Source organism: Marmota monax, unplaced genomic scaffold (assembly GCF_021218885.2).
Source record: "Marmota monax isolate L192 unplaced genomic scaffold, Marmota_monax_Labrador192_F-V1.1 WCK01_AAM20220418_F8-fsc00015, whole genome shotgun sequence".
Classification (NCBI taxonomy): domain Eukaryota; kingdom Metazoa; phylum Chordata; class Mammalia; order Rodentia; family Sciuridae; genus Marmota; species Marmota monax.
Window position 1 is genome coordinate 956371 of NW_026692194.1, and position 23294 is coordinate 979664.

Consider the following 23294-nt stretch of genomic DNA (forward strand, 5'->3'; position numbering starts at 1 on the left):
CTTAATAATCTCTAACATGTGTATGTGTGAGGATGGTTGGTAAAAGCGATAAATCATTTGTTGTGTTTGTGCAGAAACGTCTCGTGCGATCTCAGTAAAACATCTGTCCTTTTTGGAGATAACTATGTCCAACTTGTTAGGGCTTCTGGAGACCAAGTACGGCTAGCGGGAAGGACAAACTGTCTTTAATGTTTGGAGCCTGGTTTCCAGGTTAGTTTTTTGTCTGTCTGGGTGTGGCTGTTGTTAGAAGTGAAATCAGCTAAACCATGTCGGCTTTCGAGAAGCCTCAGATCATTGCCCACATCCAGAAAGGCCTCAACTACACGGTGTTTGACTGTAAGTGGGTGCCTTGTAGCGCCAAATTTGTGACTATGGGCAATTTCGCTCGGGGCACTGGCGTCATTCAGCTGTACGAGATCCAACACGGCGACTTGAAGCTGCTTCGGGAGGTGGGTGCCGGTCGAGATGACCTAATTCCAGGCTACGGACTGCCTTTGAGGGCGAGTGCATCTCCTGGGGTCATTCCTGGCGAATACATTCCTCTTTGTCACAGTCTTCATCCAGCGTCCCCCCAAAGCATATCTTGAGTTGCGCGGGACGAAAGAAGCTGATTGCAGATTGAGAAATGCTTCGGATTTAAAGCATGTCTTTCAAGTCCTGAATTCTCATCCGCGGGCTATTACCTACGTGCCCTGCCAACCCCTTCCCGCCAACCCAAGTGACGTTAAGATTTCGCAAGTAATTCAGGACTTTTTAGGCATTTTGCAATTGTTTGTAGAAGAGTATTTAGTAAGCACATGTAAGAAATGACTGTTCATGCAAGAAGAGCCAAAGCAGGCACCAGCATACCTGCAGTGTAGTTGAAAGAGAAACCTAACACTTAATTCTTTCAACTAGTGTCAACCGAGTGCCTGGTATGCCCAGGCATGTGAATGGCAATGTTGCCTCTCCCAGGGTGTTTATTTTCTAGGGGGGAGGGATAATCAGTTTAAAGCGAACCAAAATGCATAAATCAAACCGAGTTCTCTAACGCAAACAAACACGGTTCTGTGAGAATAAAAACAGATTTGGACTGAATAGATGCTAACTAGAGTAGAGAATGACGTTTCCAGAGGAAACAGCATGTGTGGAAGCTCAGTGATGGAAGATGGTTTATATCCTTAAGAAATAAGAACAGTAAGTAGCAACCAGTTGAAAGATCTGTAGAACATTTAAAAATGTATCTCTTTTTAAAGAAAGAAAAATAGGACATTATTGCAGGGTTACAAGTTTTGTAAAGATTAATAATGAAAGAATTAGAGAATTATGACACTAGCATTTGAAAAAAATTTTTTTGGAAACAGGGTCTTGCTATATTGCCCAGACTGGTTTTGAATTTGGGATCCTTTCCACATCTTGGGTAGCTTTAACTACAAACACACAATACCATGCCAGACTAATAATTAGTATCTTATAGCTGTTTACAATTTTTAAAATGTCTCGATTTGGTTCCCTGACAAAAAATTATCAGCCTTAACCAGGTGCATGCATAGAGTTTTAATAGACTTCCAGGGCAGGAAAAGTTGAGAAACTCTAGGAATCAAAAGCTAGGGAGAGAACCAACTTGGAGGAGACAGATGAATACCATTTGGATAGACCAACTTAGATAAGAAGGTATTTGAGGTGCTACCTACTCTAAACTTTCCCGAGTGCCTGTTTTCTTGTTTAGTTTGTTCTCTAGCCAGGAATTCTACTCAGAGATTCCAAACATGGCTTGTTTTTTTCCACCTTTCCTTATGTTCTTCATCACTTAGCTTCCAGTTTTGTTTTTGTTTGTTTGTTTGTTGTACTGGAGATTGAACCCAGGGACACTTTACCACTGAGTCACATCCCTGGTCCTTTTTACATTTTTGTTTTGAGACAGGGTCTCATTAAGTTGCTGGGTTTGCCTAAGTTGCTGAGGCTGACCTTGAACTTGTGATCCTCCTGTCTCAGCCTCCTGAGTTGCTGTATTAGTGTACCACCATGCCTGGCCACCTGTTGCTGTTCCAGTGCCCACTTTAGATGATCTGATGTGTGAAAAACTTCCTGATCTGCACCCAAAGTAACTTTTCTTTACATTGCATTCCTATAGTACTTATCATCTGTGCAGAAATATATGTTCTGAGCCATTTCTGTCTAACTAAATTGTAAGCTCCTGGAGAGTAGACAGTGTGTGTGTGTGTGTGTGTGTGTGTGTGTGTGTGTGTTTTAGTATGGTTTGTAAGAAGCAGCTGCTCTATAAACAATTTATTAAAAGGATGAGTGAATGTATGTCTATAAATAGGATATAAGTTGGGAATTTTCAGTATTGATTTAGTGTTTATTAGTCAAGTTGGGGTCAGGGACTTGAACAGATGGGAAACATTGAAATACCAGAAACCTAAAAATGAAGTATTAGGAACAAGTGCTAATTGGAGTTCAACCAGAAAGCATCTGTAGACTTGTGACCTTTTTATTAATAAGAATTATGATTTGTACATATTTCAGTTATACAATTATTTCAGCAAGTGAAATAGCATTCTTTTTTTTTTTTTAAAGAGAGAGTGAGAATTTTAATATTTATTTATTTATTTTTTTAGTTTTCGGTGGACACAACATCTTTGTTTGTATGTGGTGCTGAGGATCGAACCCGGGCCGCACGCATGCCAGGCGAGCGCGCTACCGCTTGAGCCACATCCCCAGCCCGAAATAGCATTCTTTATCTCTTAAAGTTTCTAGATAATTCTAGCAAATCACATTTTTTTAACTAAAGTAGTATCTGTTCATAATAGAACACTTAGAAAATACAGATAGGAAAAAGAAGAAAGTATCACCCATAATCTCAATGTTGGGTATAACCACTTTTAAAATTTTCAACTTAATCCTTAGATCTTCTTTTTTTCTTACTATCAATTACTGAGAACTTTCTGTTTCAAGATTCTGTGCTAAAAAAGGGCCAAAGGTACTTGGGAGATGAGTCTCTTCTCATAAAAAGCCTACTGCCTAAAAAGAGGATAAAGCAAAAAATAAAAAAATGCATTTAAGAACTTCAGTTATATTTAGCTATAGTGAAAAGAGAACAGCTTCTTTGATTCACACCTCTTACTGTGCATCAGAATCATCTGAGTTTGTTTTGTTGCTGTTATTGTTTATGATGTTTTAAAATGTTGATGTCTTGGTCCCACCCATAAAAATTCTTGATGCAGTGGTAGTTTGTTGCATCTAGTCTAAACTAAAGTCTCAACGTTGTTTTTTGTTTTTTTTTTTCTTTTTGTGCCAGGTGATTCTAATGATTACTGGAGTTGAGAAACATTGGGTCAGATGGATAATTTATTAAAATATTAGGAAACATACTTTATTTATCACGTTGGAGCTTTTGAAGACATGCTCCAAAGTCTATGCACCTAAGATAAGATGCAAAGGAAGCAAGTCAGTATTTGTTGATGTCACCCTTGTCTCATTACTCAAAGGACTGGTAGGGAACAGAGTACAGGACCTCCAAGTACAGTTGAAAAGTTTATTGTACAACATCAAGTATGAGTAGCCGGTGTTTTCATCTCTTTTCCCTTCAGCAAGTCTTCCCTGTGTGAGACTTCATCAGTTTATAAAGTGCCACTTTTTTTCTAATTGGCACAGAAGTACCATAAGGACAGGGATGGCCCCGAAAAATGGAATCATGCTTGTGGATGTTTACACTATAAAAATTAGTAGTAACCTAATAAAGTTCTGCTTTTTTAGCCCCCATGCAACTGAATTCATTGCTTGTTAGCATTTGGTTGACTAACCTTTTAATGTTAATTAAGTAGTGCCAGGATGTGGAGGAGGAAATACTGACAAGCTGTACTAGACCCACCCACAGACAGAACAAAAATAGCTTGCATGGGAATTATCGATCATGGGCTTCTGTAATCATGTTAACATATCATTGTAGCAAAGAATACCAAAAGCTAAGTCAGGTAAACCATCACTGATTGTCTTTTCAGAATCAAATAGCAAAAATCATTTATATTACTGGGTGTGTGTGTGTGTGTGTGAAAGAATCTTCAGCCAAATAGATCTCCATTTAATTTTAACCAGTCAGTTTTCTGGAAAGAAAAAATTTTAAGTCATTAACAAATTCTGTGCATATTTTCTTTTTCATAAGTAAAATACTTGACAATTAGAGAGGGAGACCTTTTGTGAAATATAAAAAATAAGTTTCCATAGTGTCATCTCAGTTTAGTTGCTATTATGATCTCCATGAATATTTGAGGAAAGAGAAACAGGTGCCTGTTTTTAGGAGTCTGTTTTCTCACAAGCTCAGCCCTTCTGTGCAAAATGCAGACCTCACTGCATGCAGATGACAAGGTGTTAATATATTTTTATTTGCTTTTAATATATTTTGAGTTTAATTTGATTCTTGCCCAACAGATCATTAGTACCTATACAACTGTGCTTCTTTGATACAAAAAGACAGAAAAGAACACATGGGAGCATAATACCATATATTGATCCTGTAAAGGTATGAATGAGAGCGATGTATGGTGGTATATACCTCAGTGACTCAGAAGGCTGAGGCAGGAGGATCACAAGTTCAAGGCCAGCCTTAGAAACTTAGTAAGACCCTGTCTCAAATTTTTTAAAATGTATAAAAAGGACTGGGGATATGGCTCAGTGGTAAAGCACAGATGGATTAAATCTCATTCCCTCCCCACCCCACCCCCCAAAGACACAAATAAGGATAAAATACAGAGAAATATGAATGTAGGTTTAATTCATACCTGTGCCATTTAGCTCACTAATTCATTTTAGGACTGGCTCATTTATTTGGTATTTGGGATATGACTCTTGTTTACAGAATGGGGATTATATAATAATAAAATTGTCATTTAATGACCTCACATATAGACCTGTCATAAGCAGCCTCCTTTAATATAAAGAACTTGGAGACTACCTGGCTATTGGGACTTAAAGCGAGTCACTCAGTTTGCTGAAGCTGTTTCCTTTTCTTGAAAGTGGTGTTCCCAATACTTAGTTTGCAGTGTTGTAGGTGTTACTAAGACAAAGGGTGGTCTCTTTTGGAAGAACATTTAGAACAGTACCTTATATATAGGTGTTCAATATATGCATGCTATTTTCATGATTGCACATAAATGATTCCCAGAAACAGCTTCAGAGCTGTGGCACATGAAAACCTGCTGGGACAAAAGAGAAGGAAAAAAGTTCCATCACTGGTTTCTCACTCCCCAGCACTAGAGCTGAGGGACTTGTAGATGTTCATGTATACCTTCATTCAACAAGGGTTAGCACCCACTAGGTGTTCAACACATGAGAGAAGGTCCTGTTCTCATGGGACTCCCATTCTAGAAAGGAAGGATATAGATAATTCGGTGAATAAGTACAATAAAGATTAAGTAGAGGGCTGGGGTTGTGGCTCAGCGGTAGAGCACTCATGTAGCACGCGCAAGGCCCTGGGTTCGATCCTCAGCACCACATAAAAGTAAATAAAATAAAGGTATATATTAAAAAAGACTAAGTAGAGAGAGAGAGAGAGAGAGATGGTGATCTGAGGTTTCCACTTAAGATTGGAGGGGCAGGGAAGGTCTCTTTGAGGATGTTACATTTGAACTGAAATCTGAATAGAACAAGGAGGGAAGCATGATGATCTGGGAACAGAGCAGCACAAACAGTGGAAACAGTAAATGCAGACGACCTTCCATGGAAATAACTTTGATGTGTCTGAAGAACAAAGAGAAGACTGACTGGTGTGGCTGGAATGTAGTAGAGAGAAAGGGAGAAGCAGGACACAGTCACAGACAGGTGAGGGCAGATTTCAAAGCACTTTGTATATTAGGTATCTCCTAGGACTTGGAAGCCACTCCGTCAGCCTATGCCTCTTAAACTTAGACACATTTTACTTCTTTTCTTACTTTTAGAATCTGTTCAGTGACAAAGGTGAAAATATCTAGTCTACATAATGCCTGTTATGTAATAGACTGGTTCTCAGTTTTTTCTTTGGAAGGTATCAATTGTCAGATGTGTGCCTAACTGGTAGAATCTGCACTTTGTGGCACTCTTGGGGACATCGTGAAATATCGGAGTAGTCTGTTCTGTCTCAGCATAGGAAATAAACCTAAATATGCCGAAAATGGTCTCTAATGAAGAGGATTATTTTTGAAAAATGTGAAAAGGACTCATCTTTCTTCTCCATTTTTGTTTAAATTCTGTAGAGAATGTGTTGTCTTTGTAAACCTTAAGAATTTTCAATTGGAAAGATTACAAGAGACTGAATAAGTGAATATTTGTGTCTTGTTGAGGCTGTCAATAAATAGGAGTTGTTATTATAGGACAAGAGTGTGGTGTGGAGCAGGCATCAGTAGTAGCCTCATCGAATTCCAGATTCCAGAGTTTCTAGGGGCCAAAGCAGCAGGAAAAGCAGTTTTACTAATGTGATTATATGCAACACAGTAGCCTTTTAACTGAAAGAACTCTCAAAAGATTAACTAATCCATACTCACAGTAGTGTCTTGGTACACACGGGTGTACAAATTTCTTTGCATTAAACCGTTTCCAAACCAGGCTTGGTGGCTCATACCTGTAATCCCAGCAGCTTGGGAGGCTGAGGCAGGAAGATCACAAGTTCAAAGGCAGCCTCAGCAAAAGCGAGGTGCTAAGCCACTCAGTGAGACCGTCTCTAAATAAAGTACAAAATAGGGCTGGAAATATGGCTCAGTGGCCGAGTGCCTATGAGTTCAATCCTTTGTACCTGCCCACCCCCCAAAAAAGTTCCCAGAGCAAGTGGGACAAAGCATCTTCAGTTTATAAGAAAACTATAAGATATCTTTGTTCCTGCAGCCATCTGGAAAGAATAGTATCTCCATTATGGTCTCATTTCTACTGAGGCTCTATCACATTAAATGCTGACACTCATATTTGCAAACCAGTGGAGATGGCAGAGTTGTCAGCATTTGAATGTCTCATTAGAGAGATAAGAAAAGCAAATTAAAACTCTTTGACAGTTATATACTTTTAAATTAGAGAAAATGACTAAAGAAAGAACATGATAATTTTTAATCAGAAAATGTTTTAATTGCCTTTGTATTTTGTGTCTTATTTAAACCCCATAATAGAGCTATAATGTTGTGGATTATAAATAACTGCTTACATAAATAATGTTTCCTCTCTTCCCTGCTGCTATCAAGATTGAAAAGGCCAAACCCATTAAATGTGGAACATTTGGTGCAACATCTTTACAGCAGAGATATTTAGCTACTGGAGATTTTGATGGAAACCTTCATATATGGTAAGATTATTTAATCAGTATTCAGACAGATAAGCACTTTCTTGATTGTCTTACTACTCTTTCTCAGAAAGAATTTTAATTGTAAAATGTCCCTTTCCTTGTTCAATTTTAATTATAAAAGTATGGGAATTCTATTTTATATATATTTCTAAGCTTCACATGGAAAATCCACTTAAAATTCTAACCTATTTTCATTTAGATATTTTAAATAATATTTTCAATATTTATTTTTTCATATGCTGCTTGTTGCTAGCATTTTATGCTCTATTCCTGCTTAGGATACAGTAAACAAGAATTACACATATATAACATTGAAAAACTAGATCTTGTTTATATTTCAGCAAAAGATTTGGCATTGCAGAATGATGCCCTGAGTTTTTGTTTAATTTTTAATCATTTAAAGTTTGCTTTGTGTGTGTGTGTGTGTGTGTGTGTGGTGCTGGATATTGAACCCTGGGTCTCATACATGCTAGGCATAAAGTTTGCTTTTTTTTTTTTTTTTTTTTATGCTTTAACACCTAAGCACAACTTTTTAGGAACACATCTGTTGAACAACTCAAGATAAATCTGTTTTGAACAAGCATAATCACAATTGTTGTCAAATGCCTTTAATTTTCATGTCTTCCCTAGAGCTATTTTTTCATATTTATAGTTAAATGAATTGAAATTCCTCTTTAATTACTTTTCAGGAAAATCTGTTATTTTGATTATTTAAACTGTAAAATAATGCTCTAGGAAAATCTATATTTCTCACATCATGTTTGTTTTTCTTTTTTGTGGTACTGGGGACTAAACCCAGGGGCGCTGTACCACTGAGGTATACCCCTAGCCCTTTTAATTTTTTGAGACATGGTCTTACCAAGTTGCACAGGCTGGCCTGGAACTTGCAATCCTCCTGCCTCTACGTTCTGAGTGGCTCGGATTACAGGCATGTGTTTCTGTGCCCAGCCCTTCATTCTGTTTTCTAATATGTCCTTTGTTTATTCTCACTTAGAATGTGCTACTTTATCTTAAAATCATAACATAAAACAGAATGAAACTAATTTCTCCTTGCTTTAACTGCTTAGTAATTAGTATTTATTTTTCATTTTTTACATACTGTATCATGTACTTTCAAAGAAATTGGAAAAGAAGACTGGTTTTTTAAATAAATATATTTCTATACAAGAATATGTAACATAATGGTTAAATATCTCCCTAACAGAGTACAAATATTACCAACTTATTTTCATTGATGTCTTTTAATTTCATGTTTAAAACAAGTCACATTTTAAAGTCTGTAAAAATTGTAAAACTGTTCTTTTAAGTGGAAGTACAATCCTGTTTAGTTTCTTGATTTTTTCATAATGATGGTATAAAAGTTAAACAACATCTAACTAGCTCAAAATTTTTTAGTGAGATTTTACTTGTCTTAATCTAATAATAAATTGAAATTACTTTTCATAAATAGTCACTTACCTTTTTTAAAAAATATAAGTTTTTGAAAACCGACTTACTAAGAAAATTGTGGAAAGAAGCTACCATAGAAAAGCAAAACAAAGAGGGAAATGGAGGGAGGCAATAAAGGTCTGTGTGAACATAATCTTGGCCAGCCAATCATGGCCCAGCCAGCTAGTATAGATATAAGCACACGTGGTAGGTGGTATCTGGATGCCTTTTTATGCACTAAGCATGAATAGATGAACTGCATCCAGGTGGGATATATTTATTGTGACAGGCATAAGGAACCTTTAAACACTATGTCACTGGATGAAAATAAGTATGGCATTCAGTGAGAATACATTATAAAGTGAGGAACATACACAAAGTGAACACTACTCTTAATTTATCCTTTGAAAGGGTCTCAAGATCAAACTGCCAAGGCTTATTTTGGAAGCATTTAAATCACTTTGAATTTACTCTAGATTTAAAGCAGTGGTTATCAGACTGCAGTATACCAACTAGAAGATTGGGATCCAGTCCCAGAGATCCTGATTAATGATAATTAGGGATGAGCCCATGAATCTGCATTTATTAACAAGCACACTTGATAATTCATTTGTAGAAGACCTAAATAGGTCATCTTTGAAGAACACTAAGTAGAGAAGATTCAAGAATTCAAATTCCAGGTTGAACAATGACATTTCTCATTGGGGGCTTGAAAGAACCTGAAGTGGAGAGAAAATTTAGAATTTGAATATACTGCAAAATCATTGTTTTTAAAACAAAAATTTAAGTATGGTGTTCATTTTATAATTTAGTAGAGGACTTAATGTTTGGGACATGTGATCTAAGTAAAAAGCTATGTTTTCTGTTTAGGAATTTGGAAGCTCCAGAGATACCAGTGTATTCTGTAAAAGGTCATAAGGAAATTATAAATACTATAGACGGTATAGGTGGTCTAGGAATTGGGGAAGGAGCACCCGAAATTGTGACCGGAAGCCGAGATGGTGAGTCAATGTATTCTGTGAATTTAAAAAAATTTTTTAAATGGAGATCTCTGTGCAATAGTATATTATCTCTACCTAGAAATCCCCTTTGGTCACCTTGATCCTCTAAATCTAACAGTTTTGCTTCCACATTTTTAATAAGCAAGTTTGACTGCATATCCCTAGTTGTTTCAGACTTCTGGTATTTTAAGATAGAGGCATAGCACTTACTATTTTAGTGTTGAATAATTCAACTACTAACAATGATAGTTTCCTCTGAACCTTGAAGGATTTAAAATGTCTTTACAGGTTTTTGAGGCAGCTGACGATATAATGTGGGTGGCAGCTTTTCATTTTCTTTTTTTAAAAAGCAGAATCAGTACTTGTGAAAATTGTCATATTGACGGCTGCTGGAAAACTGAAGTTCTGCAGTCCATCCACTGATCACTGGGGAGAGCTTCAAGGGCACCTGTGCAGCTTGTGAATCCTACAATGCTGACAGGGGACAGATCTCTTGGTGTTCAAACTTGTTCTGAACCAGTCTCATGGAATCTGCAGTTTTTGTTGCTTTCACAAGGGCTCCAGGAGAGATTGGTAGCCTAGTTGGTTTGGCAAGTTTTTAAATGGCTGCTCAAAACTGACGAAATTGTTTTAAAAGAAAAGTAAAATGTGATTTTTCTGTTAGTTATGTGAGGGCAGCTGTGTATTAGAAACCAATTTTTTTTTCTAATCATAAAAGCAACATGGAACGGAAGGAAAAATAACAGTCTATCACATTACTACCACTATTAGATTTTTCTTTTCCTTTCCAGTTTTATATATTGCCAGGTTTCAGTTCTTGCGACTAAAAGGCTCAGGGGTCACTCCAGTTGAACTGGGCTGACTAGGCTGCACGAAATAACCACACAAGAGACACAAATACCTTTTTCTTTGGAGTCGCTGTGACGGCTTCTCTGACCTTAAGGGTCCGCAGGAAGAGAGAGAGCAAGAGCACGCGCTGACCCCTTTTATTGAGGAGAAGCTATTCAAATGAGGCAAGGGGTCAGGTTTCAGGGGGCTGAGTCTATCTTCATGATGTCCACTGTCAGCAGGTTGACTGACACCTGGGTAGGATACACCCAAGGGCACAGTAAGAGAAGGGGACACACACAAGGCACTTCCATGGAAAATTCTATCCTAAACAGGGCAAGAGGTTATATTACAAAGGAACAGGTGAGCCTAGCTCCACCCATGGGGCTGTAGCAATAAACACCCATGGACAGGACACCAACCCTTGAACCCAAGAAGGGTGGGGAAAGCTCTGCCACATTTCTGTGACTGAGCACCTCAGCACCCAGCCAGGGAGTGTGACCCAGTCACATGCAAGGTTGGTCTCCCACAATATATAATTTGCATAGTTATAAGCATGAATGCTATTATGTGTCTTACTTTGTTCATTTAATGTTTGTCATATGCAAATGTTGCTCTTTCCATATTATTACTTTAATGACTATGTAATATTCCTCTGTTTGGATTTACCATAGTGTACTTAACCATGCTGCTATTAAAAAGCATTCAGTGTGCTTTAAGTGTTTTGTTTATTGTTTTAAGAGAGTGACATAAAAATAATAAGAAATGCTTATTGGTATGTATGTGACTCTTTTGGATTAAACATATTTTATGATTCTTAAAATTTGATGTCAAACTTACCAAAATACCTGTTTACATTGTCAGCTATAGTGAGTAAGGTAGATTTTTATTTTATCCTACAGGCATTGATTTTCTTTTTGTTTTCCCCCTCGCTTTATAGATGAAAATGGCACTTCATTCCAACTTGTATACATTTATTTACTAGTTTAAGAATTTTTGTTATGTTCTTTGCTAATTTAACTATTGCAAATTTACTATAAATCTTACTAATTTGTATAAACCCTGTAGAGTAAGATGATAATCTCTTGTGATATTTATGGGAATTTTTTTCCTCCTTATAGGAGGCTTTTAATGACCAATTTTATCCCTGAAGATAAATCCAGTAGGCTATCTTCCCCCTTTCTGAGTTTATTATTCCTTTGAAGGATTTTTTGCCCTTTTCTTCTTCTCCCCCAATACTTGCCTTTGGGGGCATTTTATTTCATGCATTTGCATTTCTTATAAGCAGTGACACTGGTTAGTACTTCCTCTAATATGAATTAACAGGAGGAAGTTGAAATTAAATTGAGAAGAAATATTTGTTAATTTTACTTTATAGTTCCCTCTTCACTATTGCTCCAGGGAAATTAAACTTAATTGTTTATGAAATAGTAGCCTAAACACATATAAAAAACCTTGGATGTGAAAAATTAGCGCTTATTCTTCTGTATAAAAAAATGTCAAAGGATAGTAAGGGAAAATAAAATGAAAAACACACTGGTATTATTCTGAATAAATAATACATCAGTTTTAAGCCCAAACAAAATAAGGCTTGGTTTGAATTACATAACATTTGTGTTTGTGTTATCAGTCATAACTTGTAGATCACTTAGGAACAGTTGTTGGGTTTTCTGTGTATTCATTAATTTGGAAATCATGTCAGACGGTAACATGTGTTATTTTTTCTCATCAAATAGAACTTAACCAATTAGAATTTTTTAAAAGTGAATATTTTTCAGATATCTTAATAACTATAATATTGCCATGTACCCAGGAAGCCATTACAAGAGAATACAGAAAGAAAATGTGATCGTTCACTATTTAATGTTGCCAACTGATTTTCATTCATGACAGGAACTGTGAAGGTATGGGACCCAAGGCAGAAAGATGATCCTGTTGCAAATATGGAGCCTGTGCAGGGAGAAAACAAGAGAGACTGTTGGACTGTGGCGTTTGGTAAATCATTGAAGAACTCTCACATTTGAAGTCCAGAAGGAAAAAAGCCCAGTGCTTCAGAAAATTCCCAGTAGCCCCTTAGTAGTCTGTTTTGTGGGTTATTCTGATGGTTTATTGAGGAAAATATAGTGATTAATGTCAGACTCCAGGGCCAGGATTTGAATCTTTATTCTGCTACTTATTGTGTGGCTTGGGGGCAAGCTACCAAATTACTCTGTTCCATGGTTGTTTCCTTTACAAAGTGAAACTAATAGGAAAAGCTACTAATTTATACAAATTAGTAAGATTGGAGTTCAGTGAGTTAATACATGTAAAGTGCTTAGAATTGTGTTCAGATTATTAAATGTTCAAAGAATTTTCCATTATTATTATGTGCTTCTGTAGTTAGATGATATTAACCTAATTTAAAAACCACTACCATTAATGGGCCTAAGCGGAAACTCAAATGCAAATGATAACCTAACAAATCTTACATCTTATGCGGAGTATTTATTTTCTAGAAAATACGTGCCATTACAAAATTATTTCTTAAAATTCAATAACTGTTCATTTATTTATTATTGATATAGTAATATTGGCTTTGTAGGATGAATTGAGGCTTGGTTTTTGATTTCTTACTGAACACCGAAAAGGACATGTGACAATTTTTGTTTTGATCCTCTATTTTATTCCTGCTTTACTTAGTTTAATCCTATAGAGATAACAGGGATAAAAAATAGGATTTGACAGTATATATGAACACTTCAACTTTTAATTTTTTTAATTAGACTTATTTAGTTAGAAAAATTTTAGATTTCCAACTTCTAAAAGATTCTTGTATGAGAATAACTGTGAGAATAATAGAAACTTAAGATATTTATACTTAGGGAAATTTCAGGATCAGCATTTAGAATGATTATTTTTGAATTGGTATGTTATTGTCTTTGGATCCATGAAAGCCTTTTCATTGTTGATCTCAGGGACATAAGTACAACGTGGACATAAAAGGACATTAGATTTTAACCTGCCTCAGCCTCCCCAGTAACTAGGACCACAGGCGTACAGCATCATGCCTGCCTTGAGAATTTTTGTGTGTGTGTGAATGACAAGTATGTGCAAAGCACTGGGGGCATGCAGGGGTGGAACAGGCACATATTTTAGCTTCAAGAAACTGAAGAGACTGAGGCAGTAGGAACCCAAGTTTGAGGGCAGCCTTGCAACTTGGTGAGACCATGTCTCAAAATAATTTTTTTTTTTTTTTGGTAAAAGGGGGCTGGGGGAAGAGCTCAGAATTAGAGCATCCCTAGATTAATTCCTAGTACCAGGAAGAAAAAAAATAAAAAGCTTACAGTTCAGTGAAGAGGACATGACATCCTCACTAAATGCAGTACAAGAGAGCAGTAATAAAAGATCCCGAGAGGGATAGGTAAATGTCGAAGGAATCCAGAGGGAGAGACTCTTGGGGAGGAAGAGCATTTTGAGCTCAGACTAAAGATTTACAGGATTTAACCACTGAAATTGGGAGGAAATTTCAAGCATGGGGAATAACTGGATAGTGCCCAAGAAAGTACCTTGAGGGAACAGCGGTGGTCGTAGCTTTCCAGGTGTCTCTGATTGTGGCCAGAGGCGTTTGATAGTCTGGAAGTAGGCATTTGAAGGTTTTTACATGGATGAGATGTGGTCTGAGCTTTAAAAATATTAACTGGTGATGTCTGATGGTAGAGATGAGTGATGCTGGGGATATGAGTGCAGTATTCCAGGAAAGAGAGGTTAGGAGCAGTGAGAATGGAGCAGAGGGAATGATTCAGAAGATAATATTGTGGTAGAACAAATAGAATCTGATAATCTTTTGGATAAGAGCAACAAGAAAAGGAATTATGTCCAAAATGACTAAATTTTGAGACTGATTATGGAAAGTTCCAGAAGGGGTGGCATGGTTTATAGGGGAAATGGTGAGGTCTGGTTGGGACATTATGAGTTAAGATGCTGGTGTATCATCTAGAGGGAAATGCAGGGCTGCAATTCTTGAGGAGGAAGTTGGAGGCAGTACAGAATGAAGGCATTGGGATAAAATGTCCAGATAGCCTACCTCTCCCTTGTCATTCTTTTCATACCAAGAGGTACCAAAAGAAGAAAACAAAATAAAACTGGATCTTTGCATAGTGAATTTAACTAGATTATGAACTTATTTCAGGTGTGATCATCCATAATATTAAACATATGTTACAGCCTACTTGGCTTTATTCCTTGCAAAGACAGAATAACACAAGAACAACATTTTGCAAAACATATAAGTTTCAAATAGTTTCTGTTTACACTCACATATAGTTACTGCTGAAGAAAGCATTAGAAGCATAGCTGCATTTGTCTTCCCAGACTCTACTATGTTTGAACTGTAGTTGGTCTACTAGACTTTGCAGATATAGTATAGGGTATTTTTTTCAACTTAGAATTTCATAAACCCTTTCATGTACCCCTGAAGTATAGAATTTCAATGAGTCAACTTTTTAAAAATATTAAATACCAAATAAATAATCTTGATAGCCTGTCAGGATTGATAAACTGGGATTCCACCCAGTGTGATTTTTTAAAATTAGATTTGGTATAAGTTATTTGTGTAGTTTCTTAATATTTTTTAGCAGCCTCCAAATTAGCATTTATAAATAAAGAACTAAATATATATACATATATATATTTAGTTCTTTCTTTATAAATGTATATATACAAATATATAAATATATATATACATATATAATTGTATATATACATATATATAAATGTATATATACACATATATATAAATGTGTGTGTGTGTATATATATATATATATACACACACACACGTATATATACACAAACGCGCACACACACACATATTTTTCCCCCCATTGTACTAGGGATTTAACCCAGGGGCATTTTAACACTGAGCAATGTGCCTTGTCCTTTTTACTTTTTTATTTTGAGACAGGGCCTCACTAAGTTGCCTAGGCTGGTCTTGAACTTATGATCCTTCTGCCTCAGTCTCCCAAGTAACTGGGATTACAGACATCTACCATCATGCCAGACTCTCTGAAATGTTGTATCTTGGTTTCTAGGTAATGCTTATAATCAAGAGGAACGTGTTGTTTGTGCTGGCTATGACAATGGGGATATCAAATTGTTTGATCTCAGAAATATGTCACTGCGGTGGGAGACAAACATAAAAAATGGGGTAATGTACATTCTGATGCTATTTAGTTTCTCTGCATGTTTTTGTCCACCTTGAATTACTGCGAAGTTCTGAAAACACCTCTCTTAACCTATCTCAGTCAACTCTTCTGCCAATGATTTTTAACCTTTTGGGGCCAAACTCCTTTGAGAATCTAATGCCAATCATGTATCCTTTCTTCAGAAAATGCATGCATACTCAAATATGGTATGCACAATGCCAGGGAGTCCACTAGCCCCAGAGGGCCCATCTGTAGGCCATGTAGTATGACATTATAATAAGCAAGTAAGAGCCCTGTTGTCTGCTAATATCAGAAATTCTGAAATAATAACAGCATCCCCAACTACCTTGGAATTTTGGTTCCTGAGTTGTGCACTTTGACTGGAAAACGTGGTTCCTTCCTGTTTTCTAAAGGTAACTCGGGCTGACCTGTGTTAAATAATGTAAAAAGTTACATTTTGATTTTCTAAATGCAGTCACTGATCATGGGAACCCAAGATGGTTTTGTTGATTGTGTTAACAGAGAAGCATTTTTTTTAAATAATAGAAATACTTCATGTATTCATGCAGTAGATGAAATGATTAAATGCTTTTACTTGATCATGTTATATTAGTAAAGCTGTTTAACCTAGTTTAAAAGAGCCTCTTGAATAATAGCAAACCTACCAATAAAGTATTCTCTGTTTTCAGGTATGCAGCTTAGAGTTTGACAGAAAAGACATAAGTATGAATAAATTAGTAGCTACATCTTTAGAAGGAAAGTTCCACGTTTTTGACATGAGAACACAGCATCCAACGAAGGGTTTTGCCTCTGTCTCAGAAAAGGTAAATATGGGGGAAATGTCTTTCTCTGAAGTGGAATAATAACTTGTTTTAGGCGAATAAATACAATTAGTCACCAAGGTTCCTCCAGGTATTTATGTGAAGGGAGAGCTATTTTTGTTATATTCTTGTGGGATCTTGACAAATTTTTTTATGTGAAGAGTACTTTCCTAGAGTGTCTCAACTTTAGATTTCTAGATTATAATAAAGTCTTCAGATAGGAATATACTTTTGTAGTTTAGGAACAATCACAAAAAACCTAGGAATGTGATCAACAAAACCCAACCTTATGTTTTCTAATAAATATATTTGCATGAATACCTAATGGCTTGCCTTTCAAAATATATCAGTATATATCTATTATGTCATTTTATCACATTTTATTTTATATTCTAGTTTACTATATTAAATGAAATTATTTAAAGCACCAATGATTGTCATTAGACCACAGCAAATATTCAAAATTATTTAATTTATTGATTTTTTACTTTGCCATATATTTGGGGTAGCTTAAAGGGAAACATGGTATTATAGCATTGGAAAAATAGAAGAGGAAAGCAAGATAAATAGAAAATACTGATAAAAAGAAGAAGATAACCTCTGAAGTAAAGAAAATACATAAAATTCATGCTGAAATGTCCTGTTACTTGCAGGAGATGGGTTGAAAATATGACTCTGAGTTTCCTTGATATAAAAAGAAAGGGAGATCAACAGACTGGTGGTTTCCATAAGATTAAAATGTACAAGTTGCTGAGCAGTTCACCTCCTTGCTTCCTCTTCCTTCACTGTGGATTCTGTAGGATTTCTCAAACGTTTCTATTTTGTCTATCTGTGATTACAGTAATTATTGTGTATAAACTACTGTAACTGCTTAATGAGCTAAGTTCTTAACAAGGGAGCCATAAATTGTAATATTGCTTTTCCTTTGTCATTTCAGAACATACTAAGTGTCTATCCACAACATACAGCATTTCACTAAATTGTCCATATACAGCTGGCAACCCATTTCTCCTTATCTACAAATAGTAGTGTCCTCTCCAAAAATTTTTTGTTATGTTTATTTAATCTAATAGATGCTAAATCTGTCCAATAAATGACTCTGGTGTATTTTAAGAGGGCATTTCCCCTCTTTTGTATTTTTCCTCAACTTCTAAAAGAAAAAAGAGAACTTTAAGCTATAAAGTAAAATTTTATTAAGTTTTGACAGCTTGAACCTAATCACTTGGGGACTTTCATATACTTAAAGTGTATATTTTGAGATATGTGTTTTTATCTGCTAATGGTAATGCCCTCCACAGACTACTAAAATACAGATGTCAAGTCCAATCCCTCACCAATGTGAGGTGTATGAGTTTAGCTTAGATGGGGCCCGCCAGTCCCACTGCTTGTAAAGCTAAAGTCATTCTTTCATCCCTTGCTCTTTCCCTCCTCCCTTCTTGCTGTGCTCAAGCTCCCCTGCAGGGAACATAGATAGCATTGCCAGGACTGATTTACTGGCTGCTGTTGAAGTGCCAACAAACCCTTAACCTTTGGGTTGTCATGTTTCTTTTTGTTTAATGAGACTGATAAAGGCCTTGGCTTCTTAAGACAGTAAACACTGTCTAAATCCTCATGGTCCTCATTTTGAAGACTGGACAAGTCAAATGGGAGTAAATTGAAGATATGGCTCTTGGAACTATGAATTAAAATTTAGTCTATAAATGGGAACTCTACTCTTTCTGCTCAGTCTTGCTGGGAACCTAAAACTGCTCTCAAAAATGAAAGTCTATTTAAAAAATCAGTTGCTACTTTTTTCCCCTAGGAAACAACAACAACAACAGAAGCCCATAAATGAAGTTTGATTAATAATGTAAGAAGATTAATAATGTAACAAGAGATTTTTAGATATATAAAATTTATCCTGATAATGCATGTTACTATAAACTAAATGAACTTTTGATTTAATATATTTTTTAATCCACTAGAACTTTTTTCCATAGAGCAATAAAGAAAACTGATGCTTTTCCTAATTTCTGATGGACTCCTATAAAGTTCTATAGCCATTTATAAAGAGATGTGCCAGAAAATAACCTTAGTTCCTGTTCTAACAGCTGAAGTTATGGTCGTAAAAATTCTTTGTTTACAAGGTTCTCATCTAGGATGCCATGCAGTGTATAAACCAGTTGTGTGCCTCTCATCCTGTCTAGGCCCATAAATCGACCGTATGGCAGGTCCGACACCTGCCGCAGAACAGAGAGCTCTTTCTGACAGCTGGAGGCGCCGGCAGCCTTCACCTCTGGAAGTAGTAAGTCTCTACCAGTGCACACTGCTCCTTTTTAAGTTACTTGTGGGTGTAAAGTAGGATTAGATTGAACTTTTTTGTCTTTTTCCTCCTTTGACTTCATTTTGATATGATTTAAACATTCAAGGTGTTACATAACTGTTGTTTTCTAAGTATTTTTAAATGATGTATTTATTTTACATTTAATAATTGTTAGCCTTCTTTTGACATATTATGCCTTCTATACACGAAACAGATTAGGAACAGTATTTATATATGTATATATATAAATCTGACTCAAGAATTTGTCAAATACAACACTACCTCTATAAGGTAGGAATAGAATTAAATTTTGTAGTTTTTAGATCCTGATAATTCATTTGCCTAAATTCATATGACATCATTGAGATGAAACCAAAACAGGAGCCTAGAGCTCCTGGTTGGTTTCCAGGAGAAACTTTGTCACTAAATTTGCTTTCTGCATACATAGACAAATGCAGAGTTACAGTTAGAGCTGTGACCATGAACTGTCCCTTGAGAATCCCAAGGGTCATAAGGTAGTAGATACCATATTAGATACTTATTTAAAGATCTGATAAAAATTAGGAGTCAAGTGGGATATAGTGGCCTGCACCTGTAGTCTCAGCTACTCATGAAGCAAAGGCAGGAGGATCACTTGAGCCAAGGAGTTAAAGACCAGCCCAGGCTATACAGCAAGACCTCCATTTCTAAAAATAAATAAGTAAAAAGCAAAAACAACAACAAAAACAGAAGCCCATAAGTGAAATTTGATTAATAATGTAAGAAGAAAATCACCATCTTCAATGTCTGAGACTTTCACACACAAAATCCTTTTATATATATTAGCTCCTTCTAGAAACTGGAAGGAAGAACAGGGCTCCAATTGGAAAGTGCTTGTTAAAGTATTTAAGGGATATAACTGGCAAAAAAAAAAAAAAATCCCAGAGCAATGCTTTTGACTAAAACAATAGGTTTCTGTGGGCAAAAGACAGAAGAAAAGTTTTAGGCGTTCTGGGGAATGTCAGATGGACAGATCATTTGGTAATTTGCCCAGGACCTTGGCCCACTGTTCTTCCTAGATTCTTCCAAAGCAGGCTACCCCATATTAGGCTTTGCCAGGCACTTAGTTAAGCTATACAGTAGCGCCATGAAGACCAAACTCTTTGGGCTGCTCGCCTGAAGAATAAGTAAGTACCAGTTTTCTTTGTATCCACACATGGACATGTTTGCAACTAGAATTTTTTACTATAAAGGATTTAATTATATCAGTAAAGTTGGGTCTGTATGGAGTTAGAATTTCAAATTCATCTTAATATGAACTTTAATTCTTACCATATCAAGTGTCTAGTCTAATTTTCAAGTGGTTTGGAGCTTTGCTATTAAGTATTGTACCAGCAAAGAAAATTGGCCTAAGTAAAATGTTTATCTTGATTTCCATTTGCCAATCTGCCTTGATAGCAGTGCAATTAAATTGTAAATATTTATTGAGCACTTAACCAAGGTTTCCTAGAGAAACTCATCTAGTTATTTGAAATTTATTTCTTGAATGAATAGTCTTCAACATACTGATTTTTTGAGTATTTGAAACACATATGCACATATATGTTTAAAATTTTAATAGATAATATGGACACGTTAGAACAAATCTTTAAAAGATCTGATAAAAACTGCTGGGAGTCAAGCAGGGTGTGGTGGTTGTGTACCTTTTTCCAAGTAAATAACTACAGCCTTTGCCAAGAGACATATGAAAAAAGTCTATATTTAAACTGCTTATTCATATCTTCTAGTTAAAATAACATGTAAAGTTTGAGAGAAAAAAAATAGTAGGTTTTTTTACCTGTAGCCTCTTCCTTGATTTCTGCTCTGCTTCTGATGTGCTTTGTGCTCTTAAGCTCTGGGCCTTTTTTTTTTTTGAGCATTTATCAAATAAAAAGTCCCGTTGTACCAAAAAGGCTTTAAAAAGCCTTCTGAGGAGGAGTCCCCCTGTATTCAATAGAACACATCTTTTTAGTGGAAGGGATTTCTCCCCACCACTCCCAAATCTAGATCAAGAAGTATATTTATGGAATTGTTCTTTTTTTTTTTTTTTTTTGAAGCAATGATGTTTAGGTTTAAAATCTCTCCCCAGTAGTTCCTTCCCATGGAAATGGTACACAAAAGATCCTTAGGCTTGGATCTGTATGATGGAGCTCAGAAAGTGGGGTCAGTTCTCCATTCTGGAGGTGTTTAGATGGAGTTCTGTAAATGTTCTTACAGCTCTTGCCTTTCCATGTTCTGCTTGCCCATATGTGTAGTTCACATTTAGAGATAATTCCAGTTACAATGAAAGATTATATACCAAGACAGTTTACTGAAGATGCTAGATAACCTACAACTTTCATATTAAAAGAAATATAGCAAATGCAGAACAGAGATGACATTTAAAAGTTTTTAATTGAAATAACCCTTTTTGTGAAACCTTTTGTGAACAGGGTTGAGGTTGAAGTAACTTCTCTTTATTTGCTCGCAACTCAATATTGGAAAGATTCTTGAAGTGTTAGTAAGTAACTAAGAAATAAAGTAGAGTCATTGGAGTTGATGTAAAAAACTAAAATGGTGAATGCGGAAATTTGTCTTTTCTTCCCTCTTGGATCTTGTTTTCAGTGAATACCCCGTTCAGCGGTCAAAGAAAGATTCCGAGGGAGTAGAGATGGGAGTCGCAGGTTCTGTCAGCCTTCTGCAGAACGTCACCTTGTCTACTCAGCCCATTTCAAGTCTGGACTGGAGTCCAGACAAAAGAGGGTTGTGCATCTGTAGTTCATTTGACCAGACGGTGAGAGTTCTGATCGTTACAAAACTCCAGACAATTTGATGTGAAGACTTGGGACTTGAAAATTTCCAGAAGGCCTCAAGAGAATTCAGGATATGTTCTGAGATCTTCTGACCCTCATTGAACAATGCTGGATTTGGCTAACGAGTAAAGGCCCCAGACATAAACCTCCAGCCAGTTTCTGGCCTCTCTGTGGGCATGTTTGGTGGCCTGACAGGACACTGGCTTGCTGCTGCATCTGGGGGCACCACATCTCCAGGACTAGCTCTTTTCTTCTCCCCTCTATTTTGCCATCAAAGTCAAGAGCCCAGCACCCTGGCACCCAATTGTGGTCCCAGCTACTCAGGAGGTGGAGGCAGGAGAATCACTTGAGCCCTCAGGCTTAAGACCGGCCTGGACTACATAGTGAGACCCCCCTACACACACACTCTAAATAAATAACATAAAATATATTTTAAAAAATAAAAATTCATAGTTCTTTATACTTAAATATGTTTTAAATTTGTTCTGTATCCCCTAAGTTCCATATTTTATCTTTAGACTTGTGTTGCATTTTGGTGTTTTATGTTGTAGGAATCATTTCACCTGGTTTAAAACAGCTTGCCTTAGAAAAACTACTCTGAATTAACCTTTGTAGATACACTTTGAGAGATTTTAGTGTCTGTTTCTGTACAGAATATTATTTTATGATGTATCAAAAATGGCACTGTCAAACTGGATTTATGTCACTGCTTTCAGTAGTATAACTCATAAGATGAAAATACTGTGATTTACAAAGACCTCTTTTTACTTAAAATATGGGAGTTGAGTTAGTGAGATTTGGTCATTTACTGTGGTAAGTGATGATGAGATCTAGAAGACCGGGGATTTTATAGCTTTATTTTTTGTTAAAGGTTTTAAATATATTTCATAAATAAACTTTTTTTTGAAGCCTATGGAAGCTTTGATTCTGTTAGCAGTGGTAATAAAGCCAACACCATCACTTATTTGTGCTTTATAAGTGCTTAACAAGTACCTCTTGGTTCACCTTGTTTCTTTTCTGTTTCTACATCCTTAGCTAAGCCTGGGGAGGTACTGATAGATGACACACTCATTAATCCTCCTCTCCTCGACCCCTTCAAGAGAACAGAGCCACTGAACATGTACAGTATGTAAAAATTCATGTGATTTCAGGGCTTAAGGATTAAGTTGCTTGTTTGGACTCTTAAGTTCAGAAAACTAACTTTTAGTTCCCAAAATGTTTTATAGGACAGCTTTGTGGGCATAATTATAAAAGTAAAAATCAATTGAACTTAAAAAAAGTCATTTTCTGCCATGTTTTTTTTTCCCTCCCAATAGAACTGTCCTATACCACTGAGCAAAACAGTGTTGCCAATGAAACTATGATAACAGTGCTTTTCTTATTAGTGATTATCTTATATTAATTGAATTTTTTGAGGGGTGTGGAGGGCTGGGATCAAATCCACAGCCTCACATATGCTAAGTGCATGCTGTTCCACTGAGCTACGCTGTCCAGCTTCTGAGTATTCTTTTAAATAGAATTTTTTATTGTAATTTTTCATTATTATATCACTGTTGCACATCCTTGCAAGAAAAAAAATATATGCAAAATTAATTTGGTAGGGCATTCCTCACATTTTTCCAAATTCAGAGTCTCATCC

General features: G+C 36.1%; 1 protein-coding gene across 2 annotated transcripts; it reads left to right on the forward strand.

Moving 5' to 3' along the window:
* Positions 1 to 44: 44 nt before the first annotated feature.
* Positions 45 to 22568, forward strand: Dnaaf10 (dynein axonemal assembly factor 10). 2 transcript variants are annotated; one of them, XM_046422591.2, is made up of 8 exons: positions 45 to 449; positions 7182 to 7282; positions 9581 to 9711; positions 12433 to 12534; positions 15609 to 15724; positions 16412 to 16546; positions 18730 to 18827; positions 21468 to 22568. In XM_046422591.2, exons 1-8 carry the CDS (start codon positions 267 to 269, stop codon positions 21673 to 21675), a joined length of 1074 nt encoding a protein of 357 aa, XP_046278547.1. In that variant the 5' UTR covers positions 45 to 266; the 3' UTR covers positions 21676 to 22568. The 2 variants fall into 2 exon arrangements, with proteins under 2 accessions (XP_046278547.1, XP_046278556.1); XM_046422600.2 differs by lacking the exon at positions 45 to 449 and adding an exon at positions 4769 to 5799.
* The last annotated feature ends 726 nt before the right edge of the window (positions 22569 to 23294 follow it).

What these genes read in the sequence shown, in the direction of transcription:
- Dnaaf10 (XM_046422591.2), top strand. Translation starts at nt 267, where the DNA reads ATGTCGGCTTTCGAGAAGCCTCAGATCATTGCCCACATCCAGAAAGGC. An exon ending in GATGGAAACCTTCATATATG is followed by an intron (nt 7,283 to 9,580) that starts GTAAGATTATTT and finishes TTTTCTGTTTAG; the next exon opens with GAATTTGGAAGCTCCAGAGA. An exon ending in CTGTTGGACTGTGGCGTTTG is followed by an intron (nt 12,535 to 15,608) that starts GTAAATCATTGA and finishes CTTGGTTTCTAG; the next exon opens with GTAATGCTTATAATCAAGAG.